Source organism: Limanda limanda, chromosome 1 (assembly GCF_963576545.1).
Source record: "Limanda limanda chromosome 1, fLimLim1.1, whole genome shotgun sequence".
NCBI classification, from domain to species: Eukaryota; Metazoa; Chordata; class Actinopteri; order Pleuronectiformes; family Pleuronectidae; genus Limanda; species Limanda limanda.
In genome coordinates, this window is record NC_083636.1 from 24,846,246 (window position 1) to 24,859,291 (window position 13,046).

The following is a 13,046-nucleotide window of genomic DNA, read 5'->3' on the forward strand; positions in this document are numbered from 1 at the left end:
TGGTGACATTCAACACTTGTTATTCACCAAAACTGAACTGACTCTATGAATTGCTCATCTGTGTTTGGTTGCTCAGCTGAACTCCACACAGGATAGATTAGTCAGGAAGAAACTGATGAAAAAATTCCTGATTTTTGTCTTTGGACGCCTTTTTTTATAGAATTTAGTGAAAATAAGATTGAATAAGAAAATAATAAGAGATTATATAAAATAATAGAAGCATTTTACAATTTCTTTACAGAAAGGCAGAAATATGTTTTACAAAACGCAATACATGTGAACTTGTCTGTTCTGGTTTCCACAGCCACAGAAAGTTTTAGGTGGATTCACTCATTTATTATCACAACTGTTATTTATTTTTGTTAGATGTAGAGGAAATGATAAATCTCAATGGCTTTATTCTCTAATTAAGTTTTTTAAAATAAATATATTGACATATGCATGTGAACACCTCTATTTGGGGGAAGAAAAATACAAATTTAAACATCAAACCTTGCATGATGATATTGCATATAGCCATGAATCTGAGTTGTTCGCAGTAAAGTTTTAAATTTAAGCCTGAGCACATTTATTTGTATAATGTAAAACAAAAAGCACAGACTGAACAAAAGAATAATTAATCTGAAGCAATGAATTAAAATTAGGTTCAGAACTGAATCTTTAATTAACCTATCATAGATGTACATGAACCGCAAAATAATTAATTTCAATTCATTCACACTTGGTGTAACTGTCAAAAACCTCAAACAATAATGATGCATATTTTATTCTGTTTGCCTTCATTTTTTTGTTTCCACTTCAGAATCTCCCAAATTGAGTGTGTGAATGACTTGACGTACGAGAACATACTCACTGCACCATACTGTATATTTTATGAATATGATTTGATGTGTGCTACAGGGTTTTAGTCATACACTGTTATACATTTTTCGTCAGACAATTATTAGGTTAACAGCAAGAGTGTAGTGGCATAAAATACTGAACCATATGAGAAATTATTTTTAAAATGAGCTGTTGCCGGAGTCACGGCAATATTTAAGAGTCAGGGGTAGAGGAGGTTGAGGAGGAGGTGGTTGATAAGAAAATGTAGACCTTGTTCATCGGGGTCCTGCGCTAAGAGGATTACAGAGAAGCCTGCAGAGTTGGCTGAAATGGGTACACCCCTCCTCCTAAACTCTGTTCACACACACACACACACACACACACACACACACACACACACACACACACAAACACACTCTTCCTTAAGACAAATCCCACACTCCTCCGAGGCGTAAGGGAGAAGCTATCTGTGGAAGTTGTGCAAGACAGTGGGAATCCCCAACATGGAGGGGACACCGTGCGAGCAGGGCAGAGCTGTGAGGATTAGAGGTGTGGGAAATTAGCTGAGATCTGATGACAGGGTATTCGGCTGAAACAGCAAAGAGAGATTAGTGGAGGAGAGTGGTGATCTCCACTCTCCTTGCCCCACAGTCGGCTGGAAAACGCTCAGTCAACTAAATCGTGTGTCACAAACATGTAGCTCTGAGTTAGCCTGTCGGTTAAATCTTAACCTACATGTATCAGTAAGTTTATTATATAACAATAGTTTGGAAGAAGACAAAACCACAGATGATGAAATGACTCTGTGGTTCCCATTAGCTTGATACAGCGTCTTAGCTCCTTTCAGCTCGTTCTTTTGGTTTCACGTCATTTAGACCATGGGTTCCACCAAAGATAGAGAGATCTGCAAACACAAGCTAAACACTTCAGTCGCAAAAGAACATGGGTGCAACAGTGGAAAAGTGGTTAAGATGCATACCAAATAACTTTTTAAGTCCACGGTTCAATTTCTCGTTTTCTATCAGCTTTTCAATAAAGGCAAATGCTAAAGAATAAAAGAATAAATATTGAGAAATAAACCAACTGAACTCGGGGTTATTACCATCATAACCAAGGAGGTTATGTTTTTGTCTGTGTTTTTCTGTCGTTAGCAGAATTACAAATAAAATGCTGGATAGAATACGACAAAACTTGGTGGAAGGATATGGTATGGGTCAGGAAAGAACCCATTAAACATTGCTGCCGATCCAAATCAGGGGCGGATGTGGGATTTTTCTTTTCACTTTCTCTAACATTGTTATATGGTTTTTTCAACATTTTAATTGATTTCGTAAAAGAATAATTCATGGATCTGGATGAAAACAAATGGGGTTTGATATCCATGATCAAAATAAAAATTCAGATTCTGTGAATTTCATTTCATAAGAAGACTGTTGGTGCTGTCTGAGTGCCATTTTAGTTACATATTAGCAATTTACTGAATATCCTGATGTTTATAAGTCACATTAATAGATGAAGCAGCATATGAAAAACAGATGACTGAGCTCTATGAGGATTAATGCCTGAAATGTCCACAGACATGAAATCAAATCCCGGATCTGCCTTTTAATGAAAGTTAGCTTGGATTCGTTGCTCTGAATAAAAAAAGGACTGTGAAAAACAAGAACTCCCACTGAGATATTAGTAGCTAAATGCAAGGTAAGAAAATACTGATGAAGCTGGCATGATATCATTATATCATTATATCATTATATCAGACTGGAATCTGGTGTAAGAAGAGAGATGATTAGGCTTTAAATGGTAAAATCTAAAACCACTAAGGAATTTCACTAGGCAACACTATACAAAGTCCTCCATGAAATATATCTGGACCTGCAGAGCTGATCTGCGCTGTGAAAAATTAGTCATTATATTATATTAAGTTTTCTACAGTCTGAGAGGAGGAAACAATGGATCATATGAGAGGAGGAGAGGGGACAAGGAAACAAGGGAAGAGAGGAGAGGAGGACACGAGAGAGAAAATAAAGAAGAAGGAAGGAGGTGGAGAGAAGAGGGTGAAAATATAGAAGGGATGTGGGTTGGAGGGAGGGATAATACGAGAGAGGAGGGTGTAGGGGATTAAACATGTAAGGAGAGAGGAAAGTAAAATAAAGGAGAGGTGAAGAAAGGAGATACGTTTATGAGAGGAGATAGAGAAAAATGTGTAAGAAAAGAGGAGGGGGAGAAATGTGTTGATGAAACGAGGAGGAGAAAAAAGATGAAGAAACAAGAAAGGAGAAGATGACAGGAAAGGAAGGTTATGAGAAGAGGGGAGAAATGAACAAGAGGAGAGGATGAAAGAATAGAAGGAAACAAGAAAAGAGAGAGGAGGGGACTTGTTTGGAAAACAAAGAGGAGATGATAAGTGGACAGGAGGAGAAGAAAAAAAGGGAAAAGGAAAGGAAGAGCTGAGGATACAAGAGCGTAGGGTACAGGGGATAACGTGAGAAAGGAGAGAGGGTAGGAGAGGTAAAGAAAGGAAAGAAGGTGACAAGCAGAGAGGAGAGGAGTGTGCAGATGAAAGGAGATGAGAAGAAAGGAGAGAAGGAAAAAAGAGAGGAGAGGAGAATGAAGAGTTGTGAAGTCAGCATTCAGAGAAACGTAATCATCCATTAATGATGATGTGAATCATTGATCTGAACCGCAGACTGTAGCTCGTCTGTCAGGAGAGTCAGCGACTTCAGCAGCAGCCTATTAGTCACACATCAAGTGTACAGTGAGCTGGGGTGTGAGTTTGGCCGTTTTTCGTTTCCGATGGAAAGTAATAATACTTTTTGGTGAGTGAACACAAGTCAAGTGTATTTCAAACCGGCTCTGCAGAGACATACATGATGCGGGACGTAGAAACAGCAGGAACTAAAGCTGCTGTACATCCTCCATCGGCGTGATAGCCTCTTGATGCCACAGACAGAGGCGGGGCATAAGTTACAGGTGAAATGCAGTACACACACACACACACACACACACACACACACACACAAGGAGCGGCGAGGTGCCCGCTCAGCGGCGGAGTCGGGTTCACTGGCTCTCACATATCACCGTGGCCGCAGAAACCCAAACCAACAACAGCCTTAATAAAACATGAGCGTTTATTGGCCAGTGAAGCACTGTGTGAGTCATGTGATACAGAGCCTCAAACAGCAGATGAGTTGATGGGGGACCATCACACCAGCTATATGCTCCTGCTCCTAAGTTTTGGTTAATGAGAAGTCGTCACATTGACATTTTTCCTGAGGCACCTACTTAAAGTTTGAGATCAAACTTATCTTAGATGTAACAGTTAAAGTTTGTCTGTGCACTCGGTGCCGATCAATGCAGACTGAGTTGGTCAACACAGTCAGTCTATCGAGCTGCCAGTGGCAACAGCAGGGACAGAGAGGGTCAATGTCACGTCAACCATGTTGTATGAAAACATAACCTTCTTGGCAGAGGTAATCATCATGTCCAAAGTATTAAAGTATGATTGATGCCTGGAATAATTTATTATACATTATATTTTACCAATATTTCCAAATGACAAGATTTGTTAAATTAATAGAATCTGGTCCTGGACAAATGTGAATAAAAATAATGGATAGATTAACACAACACGTTTTTTGCAAGACTGTAACCTTTAATGTTACAAGACAATGAAAATGGGTATAGGCTATCTTGTGTGGATCTTTAACTGATGATCAGTTCCAGTCCCCTGTCAATAGAATCGAGGAGAATACAACAGAATACACTGTTCCATCCACCAACTCATCCATTTTCTTCCACTTAACCAAGTCATCTTGAGGTGACAGCAGGCTAAACAGGGCGTTCCATCCCCCTCCCCAGCAACACTTTCCAGCTCTTCCTGGGGGATCCCTAGCCGTTCCAAGGCCAGATGGAATATAAATATAATCCCTCCAGCCAGTTCTTGGTCTACCCCGAGGTCTCCTCCCAGTTGGGCATGCCCTCCAACGGAGGGCTTCCAGTTGGTATCCTGATTAGATGCCAAACTGCATCAACTGGCTCCTTTTAATGCAAAGGATCCGCTGCTCTCTAGATGTCCTTACCCTATCTCTAGGTCTTAGCCCAGCCACCCTTTGGAGAAAACTTGTATCTTCAGACTTCTTAATTTGGTCACTACCCACAGTTCCTGACCATAGGTGAGGGCTGGAACATAGATCGACTGGTAAATCAAAAGCTTTTCCTCTCAGCTCAGCGACTTTTTCACCACAACAGTCTGGCTGACTCCACACTGATCCACTTGACCATCTCCCATTCCATCTTCCCCTCACTCATAAACAAGCCCCCTACATACTTAACTTGTTCACTTGGGGCAGCAGCTCAGCTCCAGCCTAGAGAGATCAATCCACCAGAACCATGACCTCAGACTTGGAGGTACAGATTCTGAACCTGGTTGTTTTACACTTGGTTGCAAACCACCCCAGTGCACACTGGGCCAGGGTCTGAAGAAGCCAAAAGAACCACATCATCTGCAGCAAGCAGGGAAACAATCCTAATTTCTCCAGACCAAACACCCTCCTTACCACGGCTGTGCCTTCAAATCCTGTCCATAAATATCACAAACAGGATCATGACAGGGGGCAACCTTGGCAAACACCCACCAGAGATACATTTTTTACGCAGCTCTCACTTTGGTAATACATGATCCAGATGACCCGTAGCAACCGACCAGGTCCCTGAGGGACATGGTCATATGCCTACTCCAAGTCCACAGACCACATGTAGACTGGCTGTCTGTTCATTTTCAAAACCAGGGATGATTTTTGCTGGAAAAATGTGTGGAATATGGCTCCACAATTTATCGTTTTGTCATCATTATGTTAGCATGCACAGTCGTCACCACACAGGATGTACTATGTCAAGAAAGTGTCTTACCTACAAATGATCTAAAAACATGTTATTTGTTTACAATTTTCTTTGTCTAATCTACAAGAGACGTTTGCACAGCAATCCACCAATCATAATCTTTCTTGATCATTTTATCAAAACAACCAAAGCAGGCCCCGCCCCTCCACTAGTCATCGACCACAACCGGAAACTGAGTGTCATTTGTGTGGAAACTCTTATGCTTCAGAGAGGAGTTTTCTCTCTAATAGGAGTTTTCTCTCTAATATTTCACAGCCCTTAAATTGAAGATGTGTTGGCACTTTTTTCTAAGTAATCTCTGCAGTTTCCCTCTCCAGCTGCATGTGGCTGCACAATCCTCAAATCATAAGATTAAGGCCAATTTATCCGCTGCTATATTTACTCATCTATTACAGATCTGCTGTATATATATATTTTTTTATCAGTCTGCACAGTCATTATACTCTTCACCATCCTTTAACAGTTATATACAATGCTTTATTGTACATATGTATATTTTTTATTTACTGAGATAATTTTAATTCTTAGAAAACACATTATTCATAGTGGAAGGAAAAGAAAGAATTTCATTGCACAGGACTGTATATATGTCAACAAACACATTGCACTTATAACTGATGCTGAAAATTGATACATCAATCTTTTTTTTCTTTAACGAATAAAAAGTTGACATTTTGTCAATAAGAAACTTGAGGTGCACTCACGGTTGTTCTATAATGTCTCATGTGGTGTTTTTTAATCATTGGTAGTGTATTATTGTTATTTCACTCATCATTAATTGCGTTTTTATTGAGTCTTTCAAACAATCCAGTATACCGTTGGCTCAGATCATGGATTGAACTGACTGTGAAGCAGCACTTAAAAGCCGGTGTGCTGCAGACACTCAAATCCTTTCTTCTTTTATTAGGAGGATGCACAGACGTTCTTCTTCTGTTTTTTTTGTGGCGCTCTTCTCCTACACAAGGCATAGAAGAAGCAATCTACCACACTCTCCCTTTTTGTTGTCATCCACACAGTATATCCTCGAGGGTGACAGTGCATCTTGATTATTGTTATGCTGCCATGCTCTTCTGCCTTTCGTCTTCTCCTTATCATTATTTCCTTCTCTCCTTTAAAATCTGGGTGGTTGGCAAACAACTAAAAGATGCAGAACCTGGTCCCAAATTCCTCATTACTTGTAGCTACGTCCTGTTTATAATACCATCCCTGTCGCTCTGTGACAGACAGCTTCTTTCCTCCACTTCAAGGTTTGCCTCACAATCTATAGTTGAAATGACACACGAGGGGGCTTTGAGAGAGTCAGGCTTCAAACCAGCAGTTGAGAGGAATATTAGTGACTGGGCTCTTTAGGTCTGCGGGCTTGTCACATCATAACAGCTGTCCAAATATTCAGGAAAGAGCCAAAGTGGAGAAACATAACTAATGTTCCCCGTGGAGTCCAGACGTAAATATGAGCTTCAAACGGAACAATACTGATCTCAGATGAGGCAGTAGCATCCACAGAAGGACTTCAGCTGTCCCACCGACAGCCTGAAATATGAGGTTCTCTATTACCAGAGCCGTGAAAGAGCCTCAGCTCCTATATGAGGAAGTAACACTCTCTTTCTCTAACTTGTAAAATGGGATGTAACCTAAATCCCCTCTGTTGTTAACTGAGCCGAACAAGAACAGGACGATGTTGGATCCATCATCTCTTCTGACGAATGAGCTGACACAAAGCTATTCCCACCTGCCACACAATTGAATTGCAACCAGTATGAGTTTTGATGGGGAATATTTTCAGGTTTGTGTTGCCCACAGTTTTGTGTAATTTATTCGTCACACCTCAGGTATTTAAAGGCCGCTAGTCTGTCTCAGCAAACTTTTTCAATGTCATGTAGATTTATCTGTATATCCTATCTGACCCTCGCCATATTAGATGCCAGTATATCAAAAAGCTTCTTGTACCACATTTGATGAAGACACACCCTCTCAACAAATGTAGTCAATTGCTTGTTTAAAGAGAAATTTCACACTTAAATGTATTTTTTGAGCTGCCATTAAATTTTATCACGGTTAATTGATGAAATACATAAATGCTGGTTTTAATAGCATATTTATCACAAATCTATATTTATCAGTTGAACATGGCCCACGTCCACTCAGTGTTTCAAACCTTTCACGACCAATGCTTATGCAGAATCAACCATTTGGAATGTCTCTACATCATGACATTTTACATATATGTGAAAAGGTTAACACCCTGCTTCTAGGGCCGCAGCCACCAGCAACTGCTCAAGACTGGGAATATAGAAAGCTGTGCATATTTTCAAATCTATGCTGAAACTAAATCCCCAAACCATCACATTGTCTACCATTCAGAGACGTTCCCCATCCTCTGCCGCGACCCAGCTGTCTTGCTTGCACACACAACATTTGAACCGCTGGTTGAGACAGCCATTGTAGGTAGGCGTGTGTCTTAGCCACACCTGCCAGCACTGTGTTCTAGGTTTTATTTTTATTAGCTTATTTTCATGGAGAGACCAAGGTACACTTTAAGGACAAAAACTTCACACACACACAAACAGAGACACCTGAGTTTAACGTACCCAGGTTGGAAGATGCTCTGCCCTGTGCAGCTCTGTCCTGCAGCTCCTGAGCAATCTCTAGCTGATGTTGGTGGTGCTGAAGCGCCCGCTCCAGGTCCTGACGATCACAGGAAGGATCCGATTTTATCATGTGTATTTATCACAGTATCAACAGCTGTACAAACTGAGGGCCCATGTGATTTAGTTATACATTAAATCAGGTCTTGAAATGTGTTTATACCAACCTGCATGCACCTAGCAGCGTGCCCCAGACCAGCGTATGCCCTCATCTCGATGGCTCTGTCGGCCTGCTCCTGGGCCAGCTCCAGCACTCTTGTGTGGTATGATATGGCCTTGTCGAAGTCTCGTTGAGAGTGGTAGGCACTGCCCAGGTTGCTGTACGCCCGTGCTTCCTCCCGCCGGTTCTCCAAAGTCTGCCAAAGACATTTGTTGCTTATAAATGGTCTGCAGTGCAATTTCCATTGACAGTAGATATTTTACAATTTTCATTCCTGACTGTGTGTCACAGGTCCAAAACGTAAGCCTTTAAAAGAAGTATACCTACATGATAAATGACTTCCAATAAACCAATCAGGACTTAGTTTAAAATCACTGATGAACTACAGACTTCATGAAGAAATTGAGTTTGAAATTAATAAAAGATGTTTGAAAAAATATTTATACTCCCTCAAATGACTTATCACAGAAAAAGGAACAGCTTTTCTTTTCAGGAAGATAGAGATGGAGCCCACACATCGAACCGATGCCAAGATTTATAGACTGTCAAATTAAAAACTATGTTCCAAACTTTGTTTAGTCAGTAGATTTCACTTGAGGGAACCTTTATTCTGGTTACAGAAGAATTGGATGATGATTACACATCATCCAAAAAACAAATACAATTGAGCAATATGTGCACAGATTATTGTCTCTTGTTATGTTTGCAGATGTAACATTTGCATGATAAGCTCCATTATGACACCTCAGATGTTTACAAGCTTAACATCCAGTATCCTGAATGCACATTATATTCTTTTGGAAATATGCAATAACTTTGCTATAAAACACTCCATTCATCAAGTGACAGATGTGCTAAAATACACACAACAGCATTAGAAAAACTCCGGGCCGAACCATTCAGATATGTAACTGCTGCTGTAAAAGACCCAGCCCTCCTGTTTTGAATTCATCACTGTCTTGAAATACAAATTGTGCTTCTCTCCATAATAATACAAAATTCAATTACTGCATGTACTCTAGCTAATGGCTTTATATTCATTCAACCTGGTAATGTCTGCCATTTATTTGCCTGTTTGTGAAACAGCATTCATTTTACATGACACCCGAAAACGTCATAAAATCAGGCCTTTCCGCTTTGCAAGAAAAGAGACAAGTCACAGAAAGAAACTGACAGGCTTGTTTTAATGAATACAAACGTATTGTGGAATTTGTCTTACTTCCTATTATTGTGTTCCCCTCAGGTGAAGAAAGTATAATTAGCTCCACAAATGGAGGTTATGTTTTCAGTGCGGTGTGTTGGCCAGAATGCGCAGAAATTATAAGGGAAGGATGGGGCCAAGGAAGAACCCATTCACTTTCGGAGTGGATTAATCACAATGTTATTAACTTTACCATTGTGAAATAGTTGTTTTTTTTTATTCTCCAAATAAATGCAGAATACTTTATGAAAAAATATCAGACATATGTGAAATGCTAATATCAATAAACAGATTGACTTGCAAGTTTATATGTGATCTCAGTACATGTGCAAAAGAAAGACAATTAGCTCCTGCTGAGGAGACCGGTCTTTAAAACTTAAACTCATACAAAAGCATAAATAATTCTAAAAAACACTTGACCACTGAAGATTTTTGTGAACCTCAGTCAAACAAGGGGGGATCTGACATTTGTTGCAGACGATTTAATGTAGCGGATTCATCCACAGTTGGTAGTGAGTCTTTCTTGCAGCAGAAGGATGTGGATTGAGTCAAATAAAATACAAAGTGTGTGCATGTATCTGTCTGTGTGTGTGTGTGTGTGTGTGTGTGTGTGTGTGTGTGTGTGTGTGTGTGTGTGTGTGTGTGTGTGTGTGTGATTGTGTGTGTGTGTGTTTGTGTGTTTGTGTGTGTGTGTGAGTGTGTGTGTGAGTGTGTGCAACAGAATGTCTCACTGATGGGTCTTTGGAAAAACAATGTAGCTCTAAAGCTCAGAGGAACAACATACATCAGACTCTGAACCAATTCATTGTTGGTTTGGCCTTTTTTTAAGGGATTCTTTGACAATGAAAAAACATACAAAATCGCAGCACTTGTTGTTTAAGCTTGATCTCATTGCCACAATTGTCGTCGAACAAAAGGGAAAGTATAACGTTTCCTGCATACTGTTCTTTACCTTTGCGATATCCAGGTGTTGTTCGTGACACTGCACGGCGTTGGTGAAGTCTCCCAGTGCTGTGTACACGGCGCCCATGTTGCCGAGCTGCCGAGCCTCAGAGAGCTGACACTGGGTCTGTCGCGCCAGCAGCACACACTGTTTATGGCTTGCCAGTGCGTTGGGGTAGTCGCCGATAGCTGTGTACACATGGCCCAGACTGCTGAGAGCATCAGACGCAGCCTGAAACACAGACACACACACACACACTCTGGTTAGTATCTAAAATAGAAAGGCATATAACCCTCCACGTGATTACAGTAAAGACATTATGTAAAAATAAGAGCTCACAGAATTGAAATGACAAACAATCATTATGGATTGTAATAAGCCAGTTTTCATTGTCCTTTTAGGTCTCCTCAACTCCTTCAACATCTGTTTTATTTAATCAACAAGTCAAAGCTCAGAGATATTGAGTTTACATCCAAGTTAAAGGAAAGTCCAGATCCTGACACCTGAGGGATTAAGGTAAGAAATATTTGACATTCTACTCCTGACAAAAGTAATCATTTTAGTTTTTTGGCCACACAACATTGACACATCATCTCCTTTTAATAGAAAAGTGTTTAGAAATCCAGCACGTACTGGGCAACACAATCATTTCTCTGGAGCCATGTTTGTTTCCACCTGACGAATCCAAATGGAATATACACTCTGTTTTAGCTCTGTTTTTGGTCTCCGCCAAATGCTGAATGCTCCGTTATGTTCAGCAACTGGTCTATAGCTGTGTCTGGCTGCTGTTTGCTGTTTGTTGAAAGTTTACAGTGGAATTTCAGAGATTTTTCACAACAACACTAAGAGCTAGAATGAGGAGAAATTAAGAAAGAAAAAAGTCCAGGCAGTTAGACAATGAGCTGAAACTCATTATAAGGCTCCATAGAGGAGAGCTGCTGATTCAGCCGACAATTCTCTGTAGGTTCATCACTATGAGCCTCTTCCATTGTTTCCCACCATCGTCTCATATATTATTATCTTAGAAATATCGCTCATATCTGCTTTAACAATCGACTGGGACCTTGATGAGCATATCTTTATTTAGAGCTTCTCTTATTTCCGTTATGGCAGCTGGACAGAGATGTTCAGACAGTAAATGAAAATAAGTGGGGTCAAACATTTGAAAAGGGAGGGGGGACATTGCTTTATCCCTGATGGAAATTGCAGCCTTGGAAGACACACACTCACACACACACACACATAATGGAGGCTACAGGGGTGAAAGCTAATCTTTCACATCCTATTTAGACCCTGCTGTGAGTGTCACCCTCTGCCTCCACCACAGCTGCTCTGCATCGGGCCCTCAGTTCTATTATTACTGTTTGAATTAGCACAGATGACACTTTTGCTGCACTTTGAGCTGCCTACGGATCTCCAGCAACACGTCTCCTGCTAATCACAGGCCTCCTTCTGCCATAATACCGCGTGGATCACGATGAGCGTCTAAGGTAATATTCACAGTTTTTACGTGTGCAAGAAAACAGAGCCGTGAACTCACACCCACACACCACAACATACAGATCGTCTCAGGTCCTGCTTGTACACACTCTTGTCTGCTGCTCTGAGTAGACGGTGAGTGAAATGAGAAAAAGCAGCTGCAGTCATTGGCAAGCTGCCTACTCATTTTCTAACTAATCTTAAGGTTACTGGTATCGATCGGAGGAGTCATGGGAAATATTTGTGAAGTCTGAAGGAACGGTTTGTTTCAAATTAACCAGAAAGATTACGGCCAGACCACCACAGTCTGTATCTCTCATTTATCACTTTATACACATACAAATACACGCTGCTTGGATAAACACTACTACATTTCCCTCATAACTGGCCTGGACTACCCTAGAATGGGCCATTTATATTTCAATACTTTATATTTACATCAGGAAGGGGTCCTCTCTACGGAGGCTCCCATGTTTTTTTTACAGTAGCCGAAACTGGACAAAAGATAAAGTTTTCATGACAACTGAAGGCTTCCACAGGTTCTCTCTCATGTTTGGGAGGGGAGGGTGGGTTTGAGGGGTATTCAGCTATGAGATATCTCAGCACCTATTAGATATTGGTAAAATAAAAAATGACACTGATATTCATGATACCCAGAAAATGTATTAAACTTGGGCGGCTATGGCTCAAGAGGGAGAGAGAGTTGACCACTAACTAGAGGGTCAATGGTTTGATCTCTGGCACCTCCATTCTGTATTCAGAAGTGTCCCTCTGCAAGACACTGAACCGCAAATTGCCCCAGATAGCTGTGTATGATATATGAACGCAAAAAGCGCTGCAAATAGAAGCATATAAATTGTACTATAAAGTGGTTTGAGTGACATGACAGGAAAAGTG

At 40.6% G+C, this 13,046-nt stretch overlaps 1 protein-coding gene across 1 annotated transcript in view; it reads right to left on the reverse strand.

The window, feature by feature from the left end:
* Positions 1-13,046, reverse strand: part of ttc28 (tetratricopeptide repeat domain 28) — a 125,477-nt gene that overhangs the window by 30,383 nt on the left and 82,048 nt on the right. The window contains exons 6-8 of the mRNA XM_061079853.1: positions 10,680-10,901; positions 8,534-8,722; positions 8,310-8,406 (exon numbers count right to left, since the gene is read on the reverse strand). Coding sequence (XP_060935836.1) covers positions 8,310-8,406; positions 8,534-8,722; positions 10,680-10,901 — 508 coding nt within the window. The remainder of the gene's footprint in view (positions 1-8,309; positions 8,407-8,533; positions 8,723-10,679; positions 10,902-13,046) is intronic.